We start from the raw sequence: 27,861 nt of genomic DNA on the forward strand, positions 1-27,861 counted from the left end.
GCCGGCCCCCGCCACAAAAAGCGGCTCGAAGGTGTTTTTTTTTTTCGTCAGGAGAAAGCCCTATCGGCCCCAATACCGGCATTTTACACACCCCAAAGCACCCAACTTAACGATAAATACTCGTTAGTTTCAGCACATGCGAAATTCCGTCTCTCTTCCACCTCGCAGTCACAAAACTTCCCTTTTCTGATATAAATTTGCCCGCGAGGCTCCTCCCCCCCTTGATTAAACAGGTTTTGCACATCGTAAAAATGTCAAAAACTAGTCAAAAGTGGTCTCCAACTCTATAAAATTTTAATGACTGTGCTCCTGGTAACTGGGTATTTGGAACAGAAAAATAGCAAGTACTACATATGCTCTTCTTTAAACAATAAATAAGCATTTTTTTTAAACAAGAATTAAATATAAACTTTACACATCCAAAATACAATATACAACCTATTTCAAAAAGGACTCGTTGATTACAGAAACCTAGTAAAACCACATTATGAGCAGCATGTGAGCTTTCCTATGCAAACTGTAATGCTGCTTGCTACGGTGCTCTTCAAGTCCCACAGCCAGCTTATCGACTTCTGTGTGTTGAATAAGATGCTCAGCGCCATCATTTGACTACGTACTCAGATGACAGAGTTTAGTGGAATCAAATAATAGGATTCGGTGGTGTTAACAGATCAGTTACCTTCTTCAGGATGGACAAGTGCGAGTCTTCCAAAGATGGTGTTAAACTAATTGTTTTCAGAAAGGCTGATGTGATAAGGCTCTAGTAAGTTTTCAGACTTAAGCCACATTTTGGTCAACGGGAAACATTTTTATGGCATGTCACCTTCAAAAAGAACAAGTTGTATGGACTGTCTCATTAAGACCACAACAGCAGAAGTTAACCATATATACAAATCAAATCAAGTTTTCTCAGTTTCCTATAATGCAGAAAACAAAAGACTTCCATAAAAAGGATTTCTTTGTTCTCAAACTTCACTTAGAAACTCAGCTTAACATACTGTTGCTCTGTAGCATTAGTAAAGTTCACTAACAAAAGACTTTGCTGTACAGTGTAAATAAACCAGTCTTCAACAGTTTCGGTGCCATTGTTCATGTGGTGTTTAGTTGACACTGTCGTTCAGTTTCGGCTTTTTTCTCTTGCCGGTGGTTGACTGCAGCCCAGAAGGTTATTTTTTTCAGCACCTGCTGCAGAAGTTTGGACGGCAAGCAAGGAATTTGATTTTTTAAGAGGGCTGCGTTTTTACCAATGCAGTCAAGACACAACCTGAAGAAGAGGGAGAGAGAAAAAAAAGGAGATTTAGGTAAGCGGTCTATAACCTAAAGACAAAAAATAACATTGAATAAAAGCTCCTTGTGATGTTCAGCACGTGTTGTGCATGCACGTGCAAGAAGAGTATTTTACAACACCGATGTTTAAACTGCTACGGATTGTCATACACTGCATGTTTCAAATATTTACTGAGAAGGTAATTTTATAGTTCACCCGCCCATGCGGGACTACATGGTTAAAACCTGTGAATAAAAAAGCATAGTGCTACAACAATTTACCCTAGACTGCCTGTACCGATAGCCTCAACTCACCTGAGAAGCGAGTAAGGTTGGGTCTGAAATATCAACAAGTCACTGCAATGACCCTGATAAAGAGAGAGGAAAACAACCATGAAAATGACAAACAGCTTATCTCAGAAATACTGCTGCTTTCTGGATGAATGTAACACTTATTACCACATACATAATTTAAAACTGTGGATATTTAAATAATTAATTTTAAAGAATCTGAGTAGCAAATTCTTTTTATGACCCTAACAGAGGGGAGAAAACCCCTCCTAAATTGTTTCTCAGAAACACCTGAAGTCACATCTTCACAAAAGCATGATATGAATGAATCCAATAATATCAACAACTGTATTAACTTTATTTCAGTTCAGATTATTGTAGTGCTAAGGTTTCATTATTCAGTCTACTGACCGTGTCCATGAAATGCAAGTCATCTTTGCTTCCACCAAACACCATCACTTCTCCTTCTTTTCCAAGGCAGGCTGTATGCCACAATCTAGCAACGGAATTGTAAATAGGGTTAGTGACTGAGTAACAAAAAGCAGCTGTGTGTTATCAGCAAAACAATTCTAAAAACCATATATTTTAAAAGGCTTCAGGGGAGCAGTAAGTTCTTTCATGTATTAATTACCTCACACAGACCTTCCTACATTCCTCATATTCAAGTTTCTTTTCAAACAACTTTTCTGTTATGAGGATACACGATCCTTTTACTTGAAATGGAAAGGTCACATTTCCTAAATGCTGTGATTCCACTCCTTGAGCACAGAGACTTGAAGTCTCATTATCTCACACTATGTACCCAGAAGAATTTTACAATTTTAAATCATTTGTTTTACAAGTTGCTCTGTGAGGTGCAGAAACAATGCAGGCTATTCTTTATCAGTTTGTATCTCAAGGAACACCTCCCAGTCTTTGCTAGTAAGCACGAGGCCTCACTGGAGTGAAGCGATTCCAAGGGCCTCTTTCTTCTATTTGACCATTTATTTGCAAAGATTACGTTGTGAAGCATCTCTGGGGTTTCTAATTTGTCCAATATTAGTCAGATAGGTTGACTGATTCCAAATTTGCATGGGAAAGGGGCAGATGTACGTGCACAGAGTACCTTAATGTAACCCCTACATTTTAGAAAACCAAGACATTATTTCAAAGGTTTTCAAATCTGAAAATAATACATTAGCATATTATTATTCAATTCTTTCACAATAAAAAGGAGAGAGTAACGTGACTGTCCATCTCAGGACAGCTTTGGTGAATGGTTACATTTCATACAGGCCAGCATCTTTTTGTCACTCTTTGACTTAGCTGTATTATAGCCAAGTGTACCTTGTCTTATTTATCAGTAGCTCAAAAAAAAAATGTTACAGTGGAAAAGTTAAGAAAACAAGCTTTTGCCAAAAAAAGCCTTTAAAAAAATCCACTGTTCCCTTAATTGATAATTATAATTCTAGTGGCTTTAAGACTGCAGGATTTTTAGTTCTGTTACCCCTGAACACTAGGATGAGAGCTTCACAACACCCATTACCTCGTGTCAGTTTCATTCTAAGCCCGAAGCCTCATGGGGATCATTTTCTGTGCACCAATTACTTACATCATGCCCGCAAGTCATTTGTATCGCACATACAAAAGCAGATTGTACAAGAAATAATAAAACCCCAAGCCCCCATTTATATCATCTTGCCAGAACAATGATTCTGCTTCAGTAGCTACACCTTGATTTATTGCCAGCAGATCAAAGTCTGTTCCTTTTCCACTGGTGTATCACCACTGAAGTAAGTATCACAAGATGATTATCACCAAAGCTCTGGCCCTTTACGTTTACTTAACCAAAAACAACACACACAGCTAGAACTGTCATGCAGAAGTAAACGCTCTCACGTTCTTACTCCATTCATTTCAGTTATTATTCACTGTTCTCCTTAAGCTAAACTGTATCCCACCTTTTCTCTTCCTCATACCTGGAGATAGATCTGTCTCTGCCTTATCTGCATTAGGAAAACTCTGGCCTGGACTTCGTCACCGAAGAACACTGGGAAGCCTTTCCTGCCTTGATTTTGTTGCCATCCTAGCTTGCAACCTGATGCTTTTTTCTACAGACTGACAGAGTTTATGTCCTCTCACAGCTGCTCTAACTTATCACCTAAACATTCTAATAAAGCACGTTATTTAAATTACACAGAAGCTCAATCAATGTAACCTTTGTATACAGCTCTTCTAACTAGAACACAGAATAAGAGAATTACATTGCAATGAAAACACTAAGAACATGTACGTTAAACACACATTTTGTTCTGTATATCAGCCTGGCATGCAAAATATTTTCTGAAGTACTATGTATGGACAAAAAAAAAATAATATTTTCCACCAACACAGAATTCCAGGTCTATAACCTGGAAGGCAATTTATCAGAAATTCCTAAGGAAGGAGGCTGAAGGAAAGTAAAGGAATTGTTCTTTACAGAAATAAGGAGAGAATCAATTCTGCAGAAGCGTCAGGAAAACACACTAATGCATGCATGATACATCGTGTATTTTTATAACAGAACTATATAAAATAAGTACATATCTAAGTATGGTTGCCATTACATATTAAGTCCTACTGCTAAAGGCAGGTGAGCAACAGAACTGATTTAAACCCTTTTTACCTGCAGAGATCCTGCAGTAATCCTGGGCAAGTGTAGGGACATAATTATGGTACAAATAAGTACTTCACACTCATGTAAACTAATTCAATATATAGACAGCCTTTTGGTATGGCTCCTTTTACCTTTATTTCCAAAACATCCTGAAAAAAATGTTATCTTCCTTTAGAAGGGCGGTGGCAGGGGGGCATTTACTGCATTAAAGACGTAGGTCGATGCAAGGCACCTGACCTCCGCCTACTGAACGGCACACCAACAGCAAGAGATGGCAGAGAACAAGATGCAGGACCTGAAGGAGCTGACTGGCATCAGCACATAACCCAACAGCTCCATTCTCTAGGAGGGTCGGGGCTGTGTGTGCGGTTGTGTCCCCAGCAGTTAGCAGAATCAATCTGAGGACCTCTTTTTGGTGCTTCCGCAGCAGCGAGGCAGGGGGCTTGCACAGCAGCATCCCTGCCAGCACAGCCAAACGGAGGTTAGCCTTTGTAGCCCAGCCTGGGATTTGCCCTCAAAATGCCTGTAAGCCACGTGGGGCTCACGAGGCAGGTGCCTCCGCCACCTGAGGCACAAACTATCCCGGTGTAATTGCAGTGTAAGGGCTGAGCTGCAGGTCACGGCCTGGTGCCTGTAGGAAGAGCACATCCTGTCCCTTCCCAGTCCTTTTCCATGGTGCACAAATAAAAACAAAGCACACAAGGGGAGGCAGTCCGCTTCTGCGGTTGACTTTTAGGAAACCATCCATACAAAGAACTGAGCAGGAAGACAGGTAGGAGTTGTGACTGCTGCTGATGTGCTTTGTTATTTAAAAAAGTCATCAGTTCCACGTGCCAGTTCACTGATCACAAAAAGACAGAAAATATTTTGTGAAGCTAAGGTATGAGTTCATTTGGGCTTGAAATAGTTTGAGATATACGATAGCAGAAATCTCGGTCTAACAGTGGCTGCTATATTTAAGAACACCCTAGAATAGAATAAAACGGGAAGAAAATTCAATGACGTAAGGATATTTCAGTAATAGAAAACAGAACATAAGGCAGGAAGCATACAAATGTCAGACTAGAATCGTACACTAAAAGAATGACAAGAAATTGTGCTGAGAGTACCTGGATGAATATATAGAATGAACTCTATGAAAAACTGACTATTTTCTATATACAGCCATTCATTTCAACAGTGTTCCCATTGTGATACAGAGAATGCTGCAAAGACTGGGATAAAAATAAAAGCTGTACTGTGATACAGCAGGCATCTGGTTTTAATGGCAGCTTTCAAGTAATGCCCAGGTTTAGAACATGCAACTTTTTTTTTTTTTTTAGACAGAAATAATCTTTTTCTGTGCTCTTAAACTGGAAAGGCAAGGGGATTATAGTCTGGAAGAGACAGTACAGCCATACACGTCCTAGAGCTAGGTCTTTTTGGTTGGCAGTTAAGTTCCAGAAATAAAAAAAACTCCATTTACTGTGCTGCTTAGATCTAGCTACTGTAGTTTAGTACTAAATTCAGGTTTGCAAAATGGAATCATAATTCGTTGCTTCTGCTCAGAGAAAAAATAAAAACACAGCAGCTACTTCTAATTCCCAAAAGGTGCATCAACATTTTCATTGTCGTCTTCTGCATGTTTCTAAAAAAGTATTAACGTTAATTAACTTTCATTATTCTCCTTGGTTATTAAATTCCTCAAAAGTTAAACAATATACATTTTCTTATATAAAAATCATTTGGGTATATAACACCAGGTTAACTGGACATCAGAATCTCTTAATACAAAGAATCACCATAATGAAAGCAAGCATCAACTGGAACAAACACAAAGGAATAACACCTTGTTTGGTATGAGGACACATAAGGAAACAGTGCAAACTATTCAATCGTGCCACATTCATTTGGTAAGTTATTTCTGTAATGTAGTTTTAAAATATTGGGTTTTAATTTAGAATTCCTTAATGTCTAAATTTCAGTGTTTTTTGTATACCTAGGCCTACTCTTAGGCAGATGGGTAAGTTGTTTCCATCCATTTGTTGTAATACTGTGAATCCAGCCATCACCTATAAAGAAGAACATGTATTAGTATTTTTTCCTTGGACAAAGCATTGCCTTCTCTTTTTATTTATACAAAAGCTTTGTGTTCTAAGAGGACATTATATTAAGATAACAGAAACATCAATCTTTTCTACCTTTGCAATTTAACTTAACCCTTCAGTTACAAAAAGCTTGCTGCTTGAAATCTGGAATTAAAACACACAGACTTTTTTTTTTGCTTTTTGGTATATTGAGAAAGCAGGTGGATGGCCCTTTGAAAACCGTCCCCTCCCAATGGAATGTGTCTGTGACACTCAGAGCTATCTTCATATTTTGTCATGAGAAGATTGCCTTTTTTAGAAAGGAAACACAGTACACTAAGACCACCTTACTTCCCATGTAATGTTTTGTGGATGTGATTCATCCAAAAATTTACATTATGTCAACATTATTATTTGAATCTTCTAATTCCAATTAGTAACAAGGTCAAAAATTATCCTCTGCACATATCTGAATGTGAAACTCTTGCCTTTATCCTTTTGAATCACGGACAGTTTGATGAAAGACTGCTCATCGTGTGTTATTGTACTGCACAACGTGCTCCTACATTTCTTTAAAAATGGCTCAAGAAATACTCAAGTGTCATGAAAATTCTGTAAAAAGATTTAAATAGCCTAAAGAGTTTTTGAGAAGACAACAAATATGCACAATATATTCAGTTAGCACTAGAGCATACAATAGAATCACCATTTTAAAGTTACTTACTTAAAGGAACATTATCAGAACTCAGTCCACCGAAAAGAAAGAGTCTGTCATCTCCTATCGGAGTCAACGTGTGCCATGATCGATCTTTTGGTTTCTCTCCACTGATATTAATTCTTGGGGAAATAAAGAAACACAAACAAAATTTCAAAGAATGCTGAAAATGAACCTGCCAAGAATTTTGCAGTTAATTTAGTTTGTCTTTGAACAAGCTTGGGTATTTTCCCAGCGGAAAAGCTGCGTTTAAGCAATCTGAATTTACCCTGAAGAAGTGAGGCCTTGAAAAAAATGGTGGTAAAAAGGGCAATACCTGAGCACAGAACAGGGGTAGGGTCACTATTCTAAGATTCTGGTCACATTACAAAAATGTAGTTCTTCCAGATTTTATCTATGGATTTCATTTTAGTCACACGATTCCATATGCTGGAGATGGGAACGTGAACAATAAAGACCATGGACATTAGGGGTGGATGTAGTGGGTGGCCTGAATTCACACTGCTTAGTTTAGGCACTTCGGTGTACAGTTGTCTCAGATGGATCCCAGGAGTTAGCAGAGAAAACCAAGGACCTCCAGAGGGCATCAGACCACGCAGTATCTCGATCTAACCAAAGAGGCAGCTCCTTTTGTAAAAGTACCTAACCTCAGACAGAATGTAGGCCACCACACACTCGGTACGTCCTGATTTTGGAAAGATAAGGAAAAGAGCAGCTGTGAACGCCTATCGGCTCTCTTGTGGGGTCAGACTCCCAGCTGGAGACTGTCCCTAAGTGGTAAAGAAAGGACTTTTCTACAGGTGACGCAGATTGTATCTCCAAGAACCAATTTTTCCCCCACTTTGCTGAAGAGGGTTTGATGTAACGTGCACAGATGTGTGCTCAAGCTATAACACGAACGCTGCAGAGACAGCAATCTGTATCTTCTCTACAACCAATGAAGAGAAACAGGTCCTTGAAGAGCACAACTTGTGCTCTCGTGATTTCCTTGTGATTTTTTTTCAGCTGTCTACCTTAGCAGCAGTTACCTCATGCCCGAGAAGTGCCTATTTCTCTTAACTGAGCACAGAGGGAGCCTGGAGTGAATAACACAGGCAGCTGCAGCTGTTAGAGGAATTTCTCTACTGGTGACTGTTAAGCAGTTCTCCATCTGGAAGCAAAGACTGAAGAATCACAGCTAATTAAACACTGATTGCAAAACTGTCCTACTAAATTTGGCTTGGAAGTTGGAGCCAAGTCGACAATGTTTAAGTGCCTGCTTCGCACAACTCTTGTATAAGGGACTTCTGAAACTGGCAAAAGAGGCAGACTGCCAAGATACAACAGGCTTGAATGTTTTGAAAAACATGTACCAGAAACTGATGGGTGAGAGCATTTGAATCTTTCACGCAACCGATACAACAAATTATCACAGTAACAGAAATAATATTGAACATTTAAATGAACAGCTCGGTGGAGCTCACCTGACTAGGTGCCAGAGAGCTGGCAGTACCCTGGCTGAGCGAGCAGAAGGGGATCAGAAAGGGAGTCACAGCACGGCGGAGGCCAGCAGTGCACAATAAACATGGGCTGGACCCTCCTGGGTGGGGCTCAACACATTTCGCAGATGCTGCATTTGTCTAAGCACCTGGCAGCATCAACATCGGGTACATTCGGTTAAGATTTTGAAAATATCAGGGAGGTCTGAGGACAAACCTGAGAGGTGACGGCAAGGTGGGCTCATTTCCTCCAATTCTTTTGGAATGACAGTTATCTCTGGGAGAGGTTTGGCCCCCAGCCTACAGCCTGCTTGCTGTGCTGGTTGGTACATCGGTGAGTAAAGGCTGTATCTACGTAATGCCAGAGTATTTTGAAAGATGCTCAACACTTAATATATGGAGCTTGAAAAAGACAACATTGCAACCCCGTGCTGGAAGATATTCCTGGATTAATAGGTTAATGTGATGCAATTCCTTGAGAAATCTGCACAGAGATGAAGAAAAAACTTGATGTGACTGGTTGGGAAAACAGCCTGGTGCAATGGGTGTATGGTGGATCGTTACAGCACACCACTTAATGAAAAGCTAGGGGGTTTTAAATAAAATCATCACTGCATTTGGTATTTCTGGTTTGAGGAGAGGATATTCAACAAGTGAATTTCAATGTTGGACTGTGCAAACCAACTCCTCCTTGCTGGGAGATCCGGACTTTACAACAGAACCTCGAATACTGGCGGCATTCAGAGAGCCAAACTTGTAAATCTGTGTAAAATGCTTGACCCTCATCTGGTGATAATTCACACGGGCAGTCCAAAACAGCCTTTCTGCAGCTGCAGAATGGCTGAGGTAATTCTGTTATCAAGATCAAATAGCTTGCAACTTGCCCAATTTCTCATTAGTCATCACAGAGGAGTTTGAAGCTAGAGCGTATGAAAGGCAAAGGCTGCTGCAAGAAGCACTGACAGCAGAAAATATTCACACTAATAGCAAAAAGCTCAGAAGGAATCTCCCCACTTGTGCAATGCCGGGCTTTTAAGAGGCAGCTTTTAGCTGGAAATGGATTATCTGATGAGAACTATTAAAGACTGTTCCTGAAGCTCAAAGGATATGAAGTGATTTGGTTTATTTCAAAATCTTAATACATAACTTCACCGGTCTCAGCCAGTATTTCTTTGCTATATAAGTTTCATCCAACCCAATCTCCAGAGTAGAATTCTTAGGAGACAGAAAAATGAAAGGAGAGAAAAAAATACACTCTGTTTATCTACACTGTCTTGTTCTACATTGCGTGTAGCTTTTGGGACCAAGTTCTTTGTATTGGAGATGATCCCCACAAATGCTCAATTTCTAATCCAGCCAGCACTATAGACTCTATAAAAGGAAGCATGTGGCCAGAAATCGTTTTCCAAGCAATTTGTGCAAAGGCAGTCTGTAAACTGGAGTAAAAATGTGAATATTGTTTTCGTATTTCCTGAAAGACACACTGATTTTTGCTCCTCTTATAATTAGGAGATGAAATCAATTTAAGCAGTATTGTCTGTGCATGCTGACAGGTGGCCTGGCAATATGAAATGATCTACTATGGTAAGTAGTATCATAAAATCATAAAGTGCTCAGTTAATCCTAAACGCTAATTGAAGAGATCTTCAAAGAGAAGTTTTTTTGAAAGGCCACTCTTCCTCATCCTGCTGCCATTAGCAGCTGGAAGGAATAGGTGGAGGATTGCTCCCTCCTTCTGCATTTGGTTCAGAGGGCAGAGAAACACGCTCAGCGCACGGCTGCTCGGTAAGTCACAGGTGAGAAAGGTGCCCAGTGTCGGTGCATGGAGCTCTGGAGCAGGATCAGTACTGACACGTACTCACGGAAGTTGTATTTCAGGGTCCTTTGTGAAATTACTACTAGGTTACCTTGAGCACAGGAACAGAGCAGTGGTCATCGCCCACTGGTTTCTGCTCGTCTTCTGGTCGGTTTATCGGCTAACAATACAGCCACCGACTCTATACGTGTAGTGAGCGCTACCGTAAACGTGTACAAGCAAACCTGAAAAAGTATACTAACACCTGATTTAGGTTAAAACTGAAATATTTGGGTGGTTTGTTTTACCTAAAGAAATAAAAGATGCTTGAGAGGGAAAAAAAAGAAAGAGATCTTTCCTCAATCTGGACCACAGTGAGCAATATATAGATATAGTGAAAAACAGTATTCAGAAAGACATCAAACCTAGAATTCCATATGGATAAATGTACCAGTCTTGGAAATGAGCGTGTTAAATCACTACATGCTGTGCTTAAAATAGCATTAACAATGCTTTGGTGCAGAACAGAAAAAGCCTAGTAACCCCTATCAAATTCAATTCCATCGACATCACAGCGTAACAGCTGTCAAAATCCCCAAACTCCCATTCTCCTCCTGGAAAAATTACAAAATTCAAACTGGAACTATTTAACAGCATGTTTCAATCTGCTACATTCAACTTTAACCATGAGAGAGGGCAACCTACCTTCCAGACCAAGTCCACGTGTCTAAATTCAGGCAGTGCAAATCGTTCATTCTAGTTTGCTAGAAAGGAAAAATAAAATCCCAGTTGTGTTACATTAAGCAAACAAAGAGCAAAGTATCTAAGTGAGGCCTTCATGGGACAGAGTATTTAAGTAAAGAGAATTTAAAGAAAACTGTACCCATATGCCTTAAACCAACTCTGTACTATGCAGCACATGAAAAAACACTTCTTAAAAAAAAAAAAAAAAGAAAACAGGTGCCTGAAAATAACCTGTCAGGAACATTCCCAGTAACGCAATGGCACGATGGGGCCAGTTTTATTCTTTAATAGTGAAGAACTGTGATATTCAGTTCCTGGAAACGTACTGAATTTCAGTCCACAAAGCCTGCCGTGGGTAACTGCAGAATTGCTCATTTCAATACCCTACCCGTAGTTTCTCTCATTATTTTTATTTGCGTTCTGATCATAGCTCTGCATCCTCCTGGCTGCCTGCTCCCTGATTTCTTGGGATGTGTTAATAAATAGCGTACTCAGCACATGACATTCCGCAAGGAGTTCATTACATCCGTCTGTTCTGAACGGCAAGCCCTTGCAGAAAGTTAATACTAGCACCATTAAGGTTCCGTGACCCTTTAGCATTTGCCATCGAAATAATAAAATATATCAGTAAGAAGAATGGGAAATCGATGCACTTGCATATGTGCCTGTGTTTTGAGGTGAAGAAAGTAATTGCCTTGGAAACATGGCAGGGGGGAGAGAATATACGAACATGTATTTGCTTTAGATGGTAGCAATACTTTCAACGGCTTGCAATACGCTTGGCTGGTACTGGTGATTCCTCTAGGTACTACTAAACAGTATCTGAGAAGGAGGGAAATATAGCTTGCCTTACCTTACAATTTCTTTTCTCCTAGGGTAGTCCATAGATCTATTAGAATAAGCCTTTCTCCAGCTTGCAGATCCTTTGAGGCAGAAACTAGACTTGTCATTTAAGTCAGAATAGGAGTAGCTTTGTCCCTGAGAACTCAGCCAGTTAGGGAGTTTGAGAGACTTCCAAAGCTGAGCTGTGGAAGGTCTCTCGGTGTATTTCAGGGAACAGCAAGGATTTCAGGATAGCTGTGGCCTCCTCTGATCACACATGTGCTAGCCCGTTTCTGTCCTAGGGAAGATGATGTTAACTGGCATTTTGAGAAATGCCTTCAGAGGCGGCAGTAGGCTAAAGAAAAGCAGACCGTGAGTGCGTTTGCGCATTGCCTGAGAAACTTTACTCCGTTAAGAGGGTGAATGTAACAATAAAATACGGCCCAACTGACAGCTAGCGGGTTGATCTGCCTTCCGTGACAAGTCTACTCAGTTCCCTGCTCCTTCAGGTTGCTTTGAAGGGAACGAGGAGCAAATCACACATGCAGAAAGCCAAATGCGGTTACTGAGTATCTTCTGCTGCTCCTGTACACAGCCAGACACTTGGGGATAGGGTGGGAAAAAATAAACAACATCCTGGCCCCCAGAACCGCAAACATTTCATCATCTCGGAGTAACGCACTTGATTAAAGACAGGGAGGAGAGAAAGTTGCTGGTACGCTGGAAATTAAGGTTTCAAGAAGATGCTGTTCAAGACCTCCTAGCTGACTCTCCTCTCTTTACAAAGCTAGGCGTGAGGCGGAAGATGGAGCAGTTTTCAGTTCCTTGGTCCCTGGGAAATCAACGTGTTATCATCTTTACATGCTAATATTTCAACAGACTGACAGATGCGAAATTACACCCACCTCATTTTGAATTCACAGCTCAGCACCATTTAAGACATTTCTGCCTCAGATTCAGTCCTCTACCATGGCTTTAACAAACAAAAATGCCTTTCTACCCAACCCTTACTTGGGAAGCTGTAAGGCGCCTGGTCAGGCTATCATCACTTGCCACATGCACCATTTTCTTGCAGTTTCTCCTGTAACCATAAACGCTACCTACTATATTTAATAATGTAGCTGACGATCCTACATTGATTCTCAGCTGGCTTGAAAGCACTGAGCCTTGTAAGAGGGTTTGCATTTCCGCTGGAGCCACAAGGACTCCTTAGACATCTTTCTTATCTGTGGCATGTTCATTTATTTGCAGCCCAGTAAACATTATCCAGGATCTGCCTCGTCTCGGGACCAGCTTTCTGGCGTGATGAGAGGCATTACGGGTGACATATTTACAGATCACTGCTCTGCGCAGCTCTCCAGTCTCAGATTTACAATCAAACAGCTCGTACAACGCAAATCTTTGGAGAAGGAGTGCAGTACAATCTATCTTCTTATCTTCAGTGACAGGAAGGATAAAAAGAAATAGAAACATGCATACGTTAAGGCATCAGATGCGTGAAGAGCTGCTGAAAAGACTTTGTGTTATTACTTCATCATTCTTTACATGAAAACTTTCCACTTAAACATGAGACTCGCATCAACTTTTGGACTAACTTTCCTTCCTTCCCACTTTCTCCCATTTCTGTTTGTCAGGGGCTTACCTGGAGGAACAGAGTCCACATAACACTTCTGAGCCTGTTTTCAAATGATTCCTGGTACAATTGATTTTGATCATCATCATCATCATCTTCTTTTACCAGCTCTAGCTCCAACTGTGGGAAAAGGTGCCCTTTCCTCCCAGAAAGATGAATAGGAGAAGCCTCATGACACTTCCTGGCCCTTTCTGGTTCCTTGTAGAGCCTTTTCCCTGGGAAGATTTGTATTATGGTGAACTAGAAGGAGAAGGAGGAGCAGAGCAACCCCGTATTGGCTCCTTAATTTGTGGAGAAAAGCAAGACTTCATCCTCTGGGGAGGAATTACTGTTGTTGTCAGGAAATGCAATCCTTTTCTGATGTCTTTAGCTTTCCTTCCTGCTTCATGACTTACATTAACTCCTCAGGCCCCACTGAATGCTCCCTAACGTCTGTAACTCTCCTTCCATTTTTTTCTAGGATAGAAAGTGAATCAATAACTGGGTATCGCTAAGGTGAAAACTACACTTGCTGCTCTCCTACAAAGCTAAATAGAGCTTTCCAAAATTTCCCTCTTCTCTCGTATTGTTCCCAAGTGCTTTCACTGAAATGTAGCAAGTGGTTATTAAGGAAGCAGATGCTACCCGAGGAAGAGAAAAACCTTTTCAGCTCAGAGCCTTCTTGTATTTCTGAATCCTGCTGTCAAATAGACATGATTAACTAGAAGGCAGGGGGCACGTCCTCTTAGGGCACATCTAATCATGCAACAGCACAGCGGAGGAATCATGGGCGAGCTCCAGTTTTACTGATAATTTCACGTGCAGGTAGCAGAGGCTGCATGGGAATCATGGCTTGGGTTACAAAGCGGTTCAATTGCAACAGGCACAGTGCAGCAACCCTGAAAGGTTGGACACAACATCCAGTAATGTTCTGGTGTGAAGTCGTCTGCGCCACGCAGACAGCCCTTGCTCACAGCAAGCCAGCGGGAGCGAGGCTTTGAAGGCTGAGGAAGCGTTCAGAAATAAATGGTAGGCCAGGAGGTCCTGAGCTGCACATTTAGTTCTTCCCGTTTGGTTTCTCTCCCTCTCACATCTGTGGGCTTGCTAAATGAGAGGCAGGATTGGGGTCAGCTGTGGTTAGCAAGAGTTCATTTACACGGCAGCCATCAAACAGCACGTCTATAGCACGAGTGGCTCACCCTGACACACAGGATTTGATCAAAACCAGATACTTTTTCAGTCTTTTCCACTATCCATTTATTTCCTTAGCTGTTTGCAAATACATTTGTCCAGACCTACAGCTCTGGAAGCCACTGCGTGCAATTGTCGCAGCCTGAGGTGGGGCTTTAGCAACAATCCTGAGGTCGTGAGCCTGTGCCAAGGGCAATGCGACACAGTGCAGGCTCTAAGGATAAACGGGATCAGATTTGGTGACTTTCTTCTCTGAACGCTCTGAAAAGGTAAAGCTTTACTTAGGTAAAAACTTTTCCTGCAGCTGTGGGAGGCAATTCAAACTGAGTAACCGGCTGGACATTTGTGTGTGCATTCTCATCCTGCCTCGATCTGTGTGTCTGGTTTCTGTCTGAGCAAGCAGGAGTAAGCCATTTTGTAACAGAACTGTAGACTTCCCCTGAGAAGAAGGTTGCACCACTGTAGAGCTTTTGTAGTAGAGCTTAACAAACAGGGAACTTGGATACAGAAAAAAGCGTAATACCTTAAGAATACAAGGTTTAGGTTATGGCAGATTCTAAGGTGAAGTTGGTGTATGTTCGTTGCAGGACATTTCCAACCAAAAGTTAACTCCTTTTTCATATAAGAAAGCTACAGAAATAGAGCACTGAGTGCTTTCAAAGGTGTTTTCACTGTTACTTTCATAGCAGTAGAAACATAAACAGTCTCATCCTCTAGCTGAATATGATTAATTAGTTGTAGGTTAAAAAAAAGGCTAAAACCTTTTAAAACAATTTTAAAACAATTTTTAAAAATACAAAGAGTAGACAGTAACTGAAATTAGGAGGTTTTTCACTTGCCTTATAGAATCTGTTTCTCACATTCCTCATAAATTCCAGCTCATATGAAGTCATACAAAAATATTATTTACCTACGCTTTTGCAACAGTTCTAAAAAGATTTGGTATGTTTTCTACCCCATAACAAAGCAATACTGGTAAAAAAAAATTAAGAGCTGATGGGTGAAGCCTGCTCTAGTTAAGATTACCTACTACCTACCAGTCTTATTTTCAGACACAAGTAGGTATATATGTATTTTTTATTGGATTGCTGCCTCAGGTTTAAATTCTTGCATTTATTTAATGCTTTAGCACAGAAGAACAAGGAGAAAACTTCCTCTAACCAATGCTACAAAAACTGAGTGTTGAGGTTTTGGTATCTCCCAAGTTTTCAGTGATGACTTCAAGTTTGTTAGGTACGGACAACCATAAGATGCTACCTATGACTTTTTTAGGTTAAAAAGAGATAGAAAATTTAAATGAAGAGTTAGGATTACATAGCAAGAATCTATTCTTGCTTTAAATATGCACTGATTACATATGATGCACGTCTTATGCCTTTGATGATTACCTACAGGGCAACAGATTTGAGATCCTCCAATAGTGTACTAAATGGCGCAGTCTTGGATCAGTTATCAGGAAAGTACTCACAAGCCTTACTCTTGTGGTCAAGAGCCTTTATGGGATGCACAGAAAAGAGCTGCCAACAGCAGTCTCTACAGTATGCTTCACGTTTTCTTTATCAAGGTCACTGAACATGCTCTTCCACATGAGTGTATTTCAAATACTTCTATGCAAAAAATGACGAAAGTTTAAATTATAAAGCCAACTGATATCTGCTGTTTCCTACCTTTCGGGAGCACACGTTGCAATTATAAAGCTAAAATACTGTAGCAAACCTGCTATTCTAAGCTTTGCTTTCCCAGAAGATAAAAATCAGGAGGTGAGAGGCGTGTATGTGAGAAATGACTGTTCTTCCTTTCTTTAGGCAAAAAAAAACAAAGCACAAGCTAAAATCCTATTTGTATTTACTTCTTGCTACCACTTATGACGTGATCTCTAAACCTGCAGAGCTATACTAAGCACAGGATGCTAGCATCTCACCATTTATAAAAACCTGATCTATCATCGGGCTTGCTTTTGCTCCACTCTCAAAGAAGCATCTCCTATGTTACACGCAGGTCAACCATTTTTCTAGATTTGTAAACATGTAAATTTACTACTCATTTATTTTCCCCTTTTGAGGACACTGTATGGTTCATCATCAATACTAAAGACACAATCTTCTTTTTCTAAGGTACAGAGGAATGAAAGAAAGCACCCTGCATTCACCACTACTAAACATACCAGTTAAGCCAAAAACACTTGGGATTTTCTTCTACTGCAAAAATAATTTGCTATTAGAAAAGCAAAACAAAAACAAACAAAAGTAACACCTACAAAACTACTACCTATAAAATGTTTTAATCAAACACTAACCAGCACTCGTCCTCCAAAGATGTAACCTTTATTTCCCAGCACTGCACATGTATGAGCTGCTCGAGGCTGAGGCGGATCTCCACCCTGAAAGAACCAATAAATAATACTTCATTTTTCATATTTCCAATGAAATAATGTATAGTCACATCCAAAATTCCACTGACATTAGAAGATACACATAATTGCTAAGGAATCTTTAATCGAGTTTCCTCAGTTGCTAATGTTTAATGTATTCCCTCTTGGTCTAAGACATCAAGGCTTTATTCAAGTGAAATTTGATTAGTTTGTCTTTAATTCCTAAGCATCAAATTAAAATAACACATCAGTTATTGTTGGTATGTCCTGAGCCGCTTTATTTTTCCAAAACACAAACTGTCAGGAACTGGTACGAAAGATCTCTGGAAATCAGATCTTAAATTGCGATGCAACATGCAATGGCCACATGCTAAAAAGTCTTCCCTGGGTAAGTCAGCAATAAAGCTAGCAAAACTGGCTTTTACTTTTCAATGGCAATTTCATTTTTCACATTTAATTTTGTAGGAGTTTTAGAACAGCCTATAAACAGCATAAAACAGTGTCAGACCTCACTGCAATACACCTCAACTGAGCTGTTCTGTAAGCTCCCCAGGATTTTATGAAGCTCTGTACTATGCTATCAGGTTTAATGTCAGTACATAAAGATGTGTGCATTGCCATTTTACTGGGAAACTGAGCACACATGCTCCCTTGGAAGACTCTTAAAACAACGTATTGCTGAATAATACCTGGTCTGTTTATTCTAACAAGGCTGCATGACTAGAAGATAATTGTTTAAAAGATTTTTCAACATTAGCCCTTGAAGGGAATACAGCAACGGCATGTACACAGCACTCGATTAATGAGCATATTATACATCATACTAAACATACATCTTTACTTCACAAATAAAGACTGAAGGCCTAAACTAACAATATAGAAAGTTTTTTTCCCTCTCTCTTTGCCTTTTTTTCTAATAGTCTGTGCGAGATGAATGGTGAACCAAGAGAGACTAAGGTTCAAAATCACTATTGCTCTTTCAGCTAGCATCCACATTGACCCATCCGCTTTATGAAGGAGAGAGGCGGGAAGGGAGGAAGAAATCCACATGGATATGGTCAACTCCCCGTTACCTGTGGTAGCTCATCAATGTTGCAGATGAACATAGCTGCAGTCAACCAAATAGCTTCGTATCGAAACAGGTGGATGGCACTGGTTAACTTCAGCTTGGCACCATTAAAACCACGCGTACGTTTGTACCGCACGCTGCCCAAAGACCTTCGCTTTGCTCCAGGAGGCCTTTGCTAGGTGAGATGCGCCACAGGTCAATGGCTGTGCTCCAGCCAAGAAATTCTTCCAGACCCAGCGCTCTAGCAAGGCCCCCAGGGATACCCGACCAGCCTGCAGCATGCATTCGGCAGGGCCCATGGGGGCTTTGTGAGGAGCCGCTGAAACGCCTCCACCCCCTGCTCCTCAGCACCGCTCTGGGAGTCACGCTGAATGGTTTTGTGGAGCATGCCAGTGCCTTGGCTTCCCAGAGAGAGCTGACGGGAATTTCTTATTCCCAACATGTGCTTTTAAACCTAAATACAAGGCCTGACCTCCCAGATACAGAATGCTGCATCACCTCCTAATGTATCCAGATTTGAAATACCTCTCTGAAGCTTACTGTATTTTTTGCCTCAGAACCACATTTTAGAAAAAACACCAGTCTAACAACGTCCTGTGGGGAGAAAGAATCATGACATCAGTCTTGAATTCTCCACATTTCAGATGCATCGAGTGTCCTCCTGGGCAACGTTAGCAGCCAAAAAAAGCAAGCATATTCAAATTCCTTGACCCAACATGAATTTCTAGAGCTCAGTAACTATTCAAAATGCAGTAAAAGGTCACAATTGTCTCAAAAAATAAGAGTTAAAGAACACTCACTCGAATTGCTGGTTGAGACCAAGTTTGTGTGTTTGTATCAAAAATGTGAACATCATTATGCCATCCCCAGAATATCTGTCCTTCCTGAAAGAGAAGTTAAAAAATTAAAAATATTAAAGCCTTCTGCTTGTTAAAGGCTACAAACCTAGAAGGAATCTATCAAAACAGAAAATAAACTAAAATACAGAATTTTATTATAAGACATGCTAACATTTTAAGTGATAGAGCAACTCAGGTCTAGTTGGAGGTGTGATGAGGGATGATGACACTTTTGAAAATGGGCTTTGGGCTCCAAAAATCAGTCACTGGCGTAGGCAAAGCCTACATCATGCCACAATGTACTAAGACTTAAACGTTTTGATTGTACAAGGTAATACATTTCTTGTAAGTCAATATTTAACATCTGATGTTAGGGGTCTGGACTCCCTTGAATGCCTATCTATTAATTTGCGTGAAGAGACACTCTAATCAGTCTCCTTCTTTCTATTAAGAATTCGTTATAGGAAACTAGTTAACGCAGGCATCTTAAAGCATATGGCATTTACTTTGGTTAACAAATTAAGGAAATTAACCAAGAGTGCTTGTCCGTTAGAGTTGTGAAGCTACAAATTCCCTTCTGTTACTTCAAGAAAAGCAATTCTAAAATCTTCTGAGAGTTCTGCGTTTAAAAAAGGGTCTTCAGATTTAAAACACTGCCTTTGTTTTTCCTCTGACAGCATTTTGTTTCCTTGCATTCAAAGTATAGCACTTTGAATACACTGAACACCCAACAGTAAGCATGCAACACCTGAAATTCAAAGCAGAATACTCGAGTTTACATCTCTCATGATTCTTCACACCTACTGCGCATGGTATAAAAGAGCATGCTTGGACAAGAAAGGACAAAACACTCTGAACTGTAGCAAATCTCTTACCCAAAACGCATCGTGGACATCAAAACAATCACTCAGCTCATTATGCTTCCTACAGCCATAGCCACCAAAATATATTAGCCTAAAACACCAACAAAAAAAAGTTGTTAGCTGTTTTCAGAACAGAATTCAAATGAATAAACTGTAATAATTAGCCTCAAGCATTGCTTTACCTACTGTACTGTAACACAAATTATTTCATATTGCATCTAATCATAGAGAAAACCTTACCAACATGAAGGTGGTATCGTTACACTCCTCAATGTGCCTGACACAAATCCTAAGGAAGGAGGGAGCTTCGAGCTACCTCAAAGCCCTTGTTCTATATTCCTCCATCCCCAAGCTTACCACAGTCATTTTCAGACACGAGTCAAAACGATGCATTACACAGAAGACCGTGACATCCCTATGCTTCTACAATATTTGTTAGCCTTCTGTATACATCTTTTCTCAACAAATGCTCCCAAGGGTCAGCTCACTGGCTATGACTCACAAAATCTCTCTCTTGCTTTCTGTATAGCTTATAAAGAGATTCTTTCAACTGAGTGCTACGGAACATATCGCATTGCAAGTATCGTTACACACCTCCCAGCCTAATATTCCACCCATGAAATGGCCATCCATAAGTAATGGTTCCTAACGCTTTGTGTAACTTCAGCATTTGAGGATATTTGGTATAGGTGTTAGTGATCTCGGGAGAAGGCAATTTAGGAAATGATGGCATGGTGCAGGTCATTCCAGACACATTCCTGGGGAAACAGAGTTACTGAAAGCATTGTGCAATACACCAAGACATCCTGATCTGCAAATTCACACCTTGTGAACTTTTAAGGTATACCTCTGCAAAGGTGCATAGCTCGTCTCCAAATACTTTTGTTAAATGAACAGGTTTATGCTGGTTCCACTCTGCCACCTAAAATACGTGGTCTTGGCACACTGATTATGCCTCTTTCCTAAATATCTTCACTAACTTTTACAACACGTATCTAGCCTGACTTGCTTCTTATAACGTCAAAATACTGAAATGTCCTTGTAATTGTGTTTGTATGCCTTGAAAAACATACTAAAAATATAAAATATACTAAAAATATATAATATTATATATATACACACACTAAAAATATACTAAATAGACTTTATTGCATGAAATAATCAATGGTTACCTAACGCAACAGAAATTCAATGTCATTTCTATACTGATTTTTTTGTTGTGTGTTAAAAACGTAATATGTGCATAACAAGTTTCACTTCAAATCTCAAAGCATTCCAGAAACTTCCACTGAATTCCCTAACTCTCTCCCAAAGCAGCCTTACCCTTACCATTAATTCAGCTTATGTGAGAAACCTCTGCTACACAGTTAGGAGAGTTACACAAAATCCCATAGCAAGTCAAGCTAAGAATTAAAGTTTCACGAATCACAAACCTGTGTTCTCCTCACTTTATAGTATGGCTTCTTCGCAATCAACACATATTAAATATTCTTAATGTGTTACCTGTCCTTATACACCCAGCAGGAAAGCTTGTCGCGTGGGGTAGGAGGCTGGCCTTTAAAATTGGTGATTTTTTTCCACCTATAGGTTCCATTTTTTGTTCGCAAATTAACGTAATACAGCTTGAAAGAAAAAAAAAATACAACATTCTCAGTATAAACGGTATCGAAGAATCTGGCACAATTCAGCAACAAAAAGAACAACCCGCCTCCCCCAGAGTACGCTCCTTACTTCCTTTAAAAAAAAGGAACTGTCAGTGAAATTTATGATACACAGCAGCATATGGGCAGAGTCCGATTCACCACAAAAACACAGTTAAAATGTGAGAACCAGCAGGCAGTTTCCTTGCTCCTTGCAGTTCGTTTCTAGTCTGAAGTCTGACATCGCTGACGCTAGATGATAGCGGACTTACGGCTTTGCTACTTCTGTCTTTGGTTACTACGAAATCCAGCAGCTATTTTTTAACTTTAATTACTGCCTGGCCATATAAGAAAGGTAATCACCAAAGGGATATATTTTTATATTTTTTTATAAATTAAACTTTTTTTGGTCAGTTTAAAACATACTTTAAGATTTTCCTTAATTTTCTCCTGATTTCTGAAAATAGGGTCAGCGTTACTACTCATTCAAATACAGAATGTTGTGAAAGAAAAAAGAATACAATACCCGATTACTGTATCCTTTATCATCAAATCCACCAAAAATGTACAGCTTCCCATTAATGCTTGCTCCACAGCTTCCTGACATGGAGGTAGGGAGCTCTCCTTCCATTAGGTGCATCGTCCTGCAATTTAGCACATATGTTAAGTGTTATAATGCCGTTTCCAAACACGGTATAAATAGAGGTATAAATAATTTTTGCACTTAAAGCTAAAAATACACTTGGGATGTTTTGTCCGTAACTAGAAGGAGAAACTGTAGCTGATTTATTAAGTCAGGCTCCTGTGGTAGAAGAGTACTTTTGCTTAACATTGCACATACATTTATGAAGTATCTCATAGTAAAAGAGCTTTATTAGGGCTAAAAGTCTAGTTACTCAAAAACTGGAACTACTATTAACAATAACTCCAAAAGCTCCTGAAATGAGAATACAGTAATGCTGTTACATTAGAAATAACTGACGTAGAAATAAAGGTCACAAGTACTCACTGATGCTGGTACTAAGTCACTTCTAAAACTGCCTTTTGCGCTGCATTTAGCACCATAAAAAAGCTCCAATAACGCCAGTTACAGCAATGAGCGCTCCGTTCTTCAGCCACCATCAGCAGTCCCGACCTTCTTGCTAGGCGCACGTACGAGGCCGTGATTTCCATGGTGCAAATCCTAACGCCACGCAGTCGGAAGCGCCATGCAACTGGCTGACCCAAGTCACTTTCTGCCAAACTCCCAAGGCTGAGCACCAGGCCAAGCCTGTGCTTAGCATCATTACTTCACGTTGAAAACAGCTTTACTAGAAGCTCAAATTTCTGCAGAAGATGGGGACCTACACCTCCCTCTCTCACAGACAGAGGACATGTGATTTGCTTAGCATTTATACCTCGTTTTCTGGAGATATACCAGCCAGATCCCAGCATCCCAGTGCTGACACTCCAACTCTGTTCTCCAGCTTTGCTGCTGAAGTCTCAGCTGCTTTCGCCCCACAGTTTCTGGTCAAACTTTCCTTCCCGTGTCACTCCCATTACTTCTCAGCTCTCCACCTGGGTCTCTAGCCCAGTCTCCCACCTTCAAAGCCTAGCTCCAGATTTTCTTCTCTCTGCTAGGTGTAACGTCACCAGACTTCCTGAAGCAGTCACTTCCATTCACTCCCTTCATCGATGCACCTGCACTTAGACCCGATGCCTTCAGCTTCTGGCACTGGTGACCATGGAGGATTGTTACAGCTTTCAGTTCTGACGCTTGACCTTATCCCAACCTAAAAGAACTGGAAGCAGCCTTTAAAAGGAAAAGCTGTTTATGTCCTTAATCACCAGATGTGAATGATGCATGTGTAACCTGTCCTTTCTGACAACAGTGCTAACAGCAGGTCGTGGCTCTGCTTCCAAATACCTTTGTTCTGGCATCAGCACTGCCACAGGCAAAACCACCTTCCCCTTCTCTGCTCCTGCTCATTCCTGCGTCAGACTGCGAGTTCTGCTGTATGCTTACAACTGTGCTGTAAGTGAATGAGTTCAAGAACTGATCCATGTTAAAAATAGCTCTGAAAAAAGAAAGGTTATATTTAACTCAGATCACTTTCCTGATCCAATTTCCTACGTGACCGTATGAACAGCTGTACCAGTACAACTGATACAGGGACATCGGGGGGTTAAGAACAAGAAAGGGTGTGAGGTTGCTTTAGCCAAGCCTTTCACCAAAAGAAACAGACATTCACCAAAAGAAACAGACAGTCTCAGTGAGGTTACCATCTTAAAAACCCAAACCACCAAAAACAAAAACAAAACACTAATGGAAGTCTTGCTAGAACTGCACAGCTAACTGGAGGCAAAATGTTTTCAAAACAGGTAAGGAATTTCAGACATAGTATAAGGCACCTTCCTGATCTAGTCCTCCTCCTCTTCTTCCTCAGTTTCAAAATATTGCTTTTAACATGGGTATGAAAGAAATCTCTTGACTATGGGTATGCAAGGACCACATGAACAGTTGGGAGATTAGAAAGACAGCTGGCAGAAAACACCTATGAACCCAAATGAATGCTACTTTGCTAGGCTGAAGACAATTATTGTAATAGAAACCAATGGAAAACTTAAAACAGAAGCATTGTTAATCTCTCCCCCCATACCATGTGTAAACACAATAGATATAAAACAAAGATTAAATTGCTAGTGATGTGCCAGATTTGTATAGTTATGAATTACTTTTAGAAATACACAGTCAAATAATAGCACAAATAGATATAATTGTAAATACCCAAATACCTAGTGCTTAATGTTAAAAGGAGTATTTAATATATGGAGAATTAAGCACAAGTAAGATGCACTTATTCTAACAACAGAGCCCTGAGATGGCCATTTCAAACACCTGCCAGGAGCAAAAAAAAAAACAAACAAAAAACCAATTATACTTACGAAATTAACGTTTCCTAGAGTAATTTCCAAGTATGTATGCTTGTTTTTCAGTCTTCGTATTAAACATTTGCTACGTAACGCCAAGGAACATGACCTCATGAAACTGAAGGGAACCTTTACACAGCAGCTAATTGTAACCTCTGCGAATATCAACTTTATCAGTCAAATATAAATAATTTAACTCACCATAACCCACTATCCATTTCGTAGATCCAGAGCTCATCATTAGGCAAGTACACTTCATTTTCTTCAATCGACTAAAACGGAAAAAAAAATTGCAAATGTTAAATCAATTATGCATTATACACCATACATTTTTAAATGAATGCCAAATCATGTTACTTAGCAACTCTGAATACTCTTAAGGAGATAATCTTACCAGAGCATAAGTCATACTCCAACACTCTTGCTCTGATCATTACCTTTATGAGCAGGCAGCTCAATAATTTCAATATTTTACATTTTATACTGAAGTTCAAAATAGATGTTTCTATTTTCTGAAGCTATTAGAATGCTGTGCTAGGTGTTTTCCTTAGGTCACTGAGTTCTGCTGATTGTTAGTAGTAGATTTAATCACTATTTTTTATAATCACTGTGCCTTAAAAAGGAAATTAGTGTATTAGTAAATTAGAGGTAGGGAGATAAGCATTTCGATATTCAAAAAGCTTTATCTTTTGGTTTGAGAGATACTTTAGGAGGGGCCTCTGGGCCTGGCTCTGTCCTCTCGGCACCCTCGTGCAGGTGGTTAGGGACATCAGGAGCCCAATTCCTCTGTGAGAAACAGAGCTATGAAAGAGGCTATGTAAAAAAATCAAAAACAATCTGGGAAATAACCATGAGGAAGAATAACAAAAAGGAAAAAGATGTCTGAAGGAATGCAATAGCAGAACTCCAGCTGGGTGACAATTGTGCTGTTATTGTCTTACCCTTAGAAAGAAATGAAATGCTGTAAGGGAATAAGCAGCCAGAGATGGTAACTAAGTAAAGAAAGTAAAAAGCAGAGATAAAAGTGAAATCAATGTGAGGAAAAGAAGTTGTATACAAGACTGAAGTTTAATTATTTATTACTGATATTGTTTACTTGCCTTTATTATTACCTTCTCAATTTGAGAGGTGCCAATTAGGCAAGCAAGCAATTCATTTGCTCTAGTTTATCTTGCCAGGTACCTTTCATAAGGTAGGCGCTACCATTACATGCAGCTTGCAGGCTTCAGAAAGTGCAAAAGTCCACAACATTTAATCTAAAACCAACAGTGCTAAGAGGCCAAGTACTTGCTAGAAAACCAGCTTGGAGTAAAAACACTGACACCGAGAATAAGTTAGCTGGGTGGTGGTCTACCATTCAGCACACATGTGAAAACAAAGTGATTTGGCTTTGTAAAGCGCTGCTTAAATATTAACTTCGTGATTTTCACAGTACACAGGTAAATACACTTTGTGTATGTGTTTAGTAGTTTTATCTGCAAAACTCAACACACGTGGTATTTTGTCTGTGCCAGGAACCTATAATCCTTCATTAGAAAACCTTTGAAAATACTGCAGAAGTCAACCCAATCTTAGCTTTTAAAAGCTACAGAGAAGTACTGAATATTTACAGTGTTTAGGCATTGCATAGCTATAGACCATTATTGAATTTAAGGCCAGAAAAGAACTTTAGATCCTCCTGTACATTACAGGTCATTCACATTTATTTATACATGCTTATTCTGGAGGTGGTTAACTTCCTGACACCATTAGCCAGGTATTCAAATCTTTACATGCCTCGCAGTCACAGGAAACACCACCTAGCAAAGACCCTAAAGGGAAGGAAAGCTGTACAAGTGGTTTACAGGATACTTTTTACAGGTTCCTCAATTTCAGTTTGGTATTGAGCAAGAAGGGCTGTGCCAGGGTAAGTTAACGTCCCAGCCAGACCCAGTACAACCTGGCAGTCAAAGCTGCTGCCTGGCTTCCTAGCATGGCTCAGGGCTCCCATTTCAGCACACGGGGTTTGTCTGCATTTTCAGCCTTGCAGCAGTCACCAGCAGCACAGCTCCTTTCAGGTCAAACGAATCCAGCTTGGGAGCAAAGGAGCTCTTCCAGGTCCGCAAGCTGCTCGGCTCTGCCTCATCTTTTAAGTCCAACATTTTAGTTCCAAAAAAGAACGTTCTAAATTCCAGAAGCCAAACTGTGAGGCACTTCAGGAAGAGACAAGAGGCAGTTGGGCAGTGGTACCCGAGTGCCCTAGCAGCATCCTTCCCCCTGCCATGGCCTACACTCAGGACATGCCATCTGCTTTAAAGTTTAAACCCAGGATACTCCAACTGGAACTCTGCTTGAGCACAGGACAGGTTTTGCACATCTAAAAGCTTAATTTAATCAAAAAAAAAAAAAAAAAAAAAAAAAAAGAGATAAAAACTGGAAACGTAATAGAAACATGATTTAAACTGGAGGAAGACCAAGCATAGTGGCTTTCACATTTTACGGCCAATGTGCAGACACTGTGGATTAAATGAACTGGCTGCACATAGTGTAGTATCGTTTGTAGTTTAAGACTGAAATAATTGAGGACTAAGAGAAGAATTTAATGGTAGTGATCTTTTGATGACAGACACCAGACACCTCTCCGTCAGACAACTACTAACACACCAAAAACGCAGCGACTCGAGACCACGGATTACATAATGCTGAGACACAGCCGCCAATTACAGCTGCCACCCTTAAAAAAAACAAACAAACAAACAAACATCCAGCCCGGACCACTGCCTGAGCCCACGACCATGGGGCAGGGCACGGGGGGCAGCTCCAGGGGCGCTCCGTGAGGGGACGGAGGGCAGGAGCCCCCCCCCCCCCGGCACCATCCCCTCAGCGCGGACGTTGGGGCCGCGGCCCCCGCCGTTTGAAACGCCCGCCCCCGCGGCGCGCGCGCCACGCCGCCGGCCAATCAGCGGCCGCGCTGAGGTAAACAGCGCAGCCGGTGGGGGGGGGGGGGTGCGCCGGGCGGGGGGCAGCGGGGCAGGGCTGGGCATGGCGAAAAGGGGGGGGCTCGGCGCCCCCTCAGCCCCCGTGTGGGGGCTCGCCGCCTCCCGCCCCGCTTCTCGCGTTCCCTGCCTGCAGCCTGGCCTTCCCTCCGCCCTGCCCCGCTCGCCCTCGGCCGCCTTACCACGTATCCCCCCCAGACGTAGAGAAAGTTGCCGTCCACCACGGCGCAGTGACCGCTCCGCTCCTCGGCCACGCAGAAGCGCTCCGCGGGGTCTGCCGCCATCTTAGGGGGAGGAGGAGGACGAGGAGGAGGAGGAGGAGGGAGCCGCCTGCCTGCCTCGCCGCCCCACACCGCCTCCTCCGGGAGAGGCTGCGGCTCGCCGCCGCTCGCTGCCCGCAGGCGGACGGGAAGCGAGGAGGGTCCAAAAGTGTGGGGCGGCACCGGGCTGCCCGCGCCGCCGCCCCCTGCCCCGGGGTGGGGTGGGTGCCTCGGGGTGCCCTGAGGGGTCGGTCCGGGCTGGGAGGGTTTTGGGGGGGCAGCGAGGCTCTGAGGAGTCTGCCGTGGGACGGAGCGCCCC

The 27,861-nt window shown here is 41.2% G+C and overlaps 1 protein-coding gene across 2 annotated transcripts; it reads right to left on the reverse strand.

The window, feature by feature from the left end:
* Nucleotides 1-272: 272 nt before the first annotated feature.
* Nucleotides 273-27,702, reverse strand: KLHDC1 (kelch domain containing 1). 2 transcript variants are annotated; one of them, XM_035328032.1, is made up of 13 exons: nt 27,465-27,702; nt 24,509-24,579; nt 21,924-22,041; nt 21,261-21,379; nt 19,770-19,848; nt 18,856-18,939; nt 16,912-16,995; nt 10,952-11,010; nt 6,983-7,095; nt 6,171-6,243; nt 1,969-2,053; nt 1,582-1,634; nt 273-1,264 (listed from the first exon to the last, which is right to left on the reverse strand). In XM_035328032.1, exons 1-13 carry the CDS (start codon nt 27,564-27,566, stop codon nt 1,090-1,092), a joined length of 1,215 nt encoding a protein of 404 aa, XP_035183923.1. In that variant the 5' UTR covers nt 27,567-27,702; the 3' UTR covers nt 273-1,089. The 2 variants fall into 2 exon arrangements, with proteins under 2 accessions (XP_035183923.1, XP_035183924.1); XM_035328033.1 differs by lacking the exon at nt 27,465-27,702 and adding an exon at nt 25,420-25,530.
* Between the last annotated feature and the right edge of the window lie 159 nt (nt 27,703-27,861).

Source organism: Oxyura jamaicensis, chromosome 5, assembly GCF_011077185.1.
Source record: "Oxyura jamaicensis isolate SHBP4307 breed ruddy duck chromosome 5, BPBGC_Ojam_1.0, whole genome shotgun sequence".
NCBI classification, from domain to species: Eukaryota; Metazoa; Chordata; class Aves; order Anseriformes; family Anatidae; genus Oxyura; species Oxyura jamaicensis.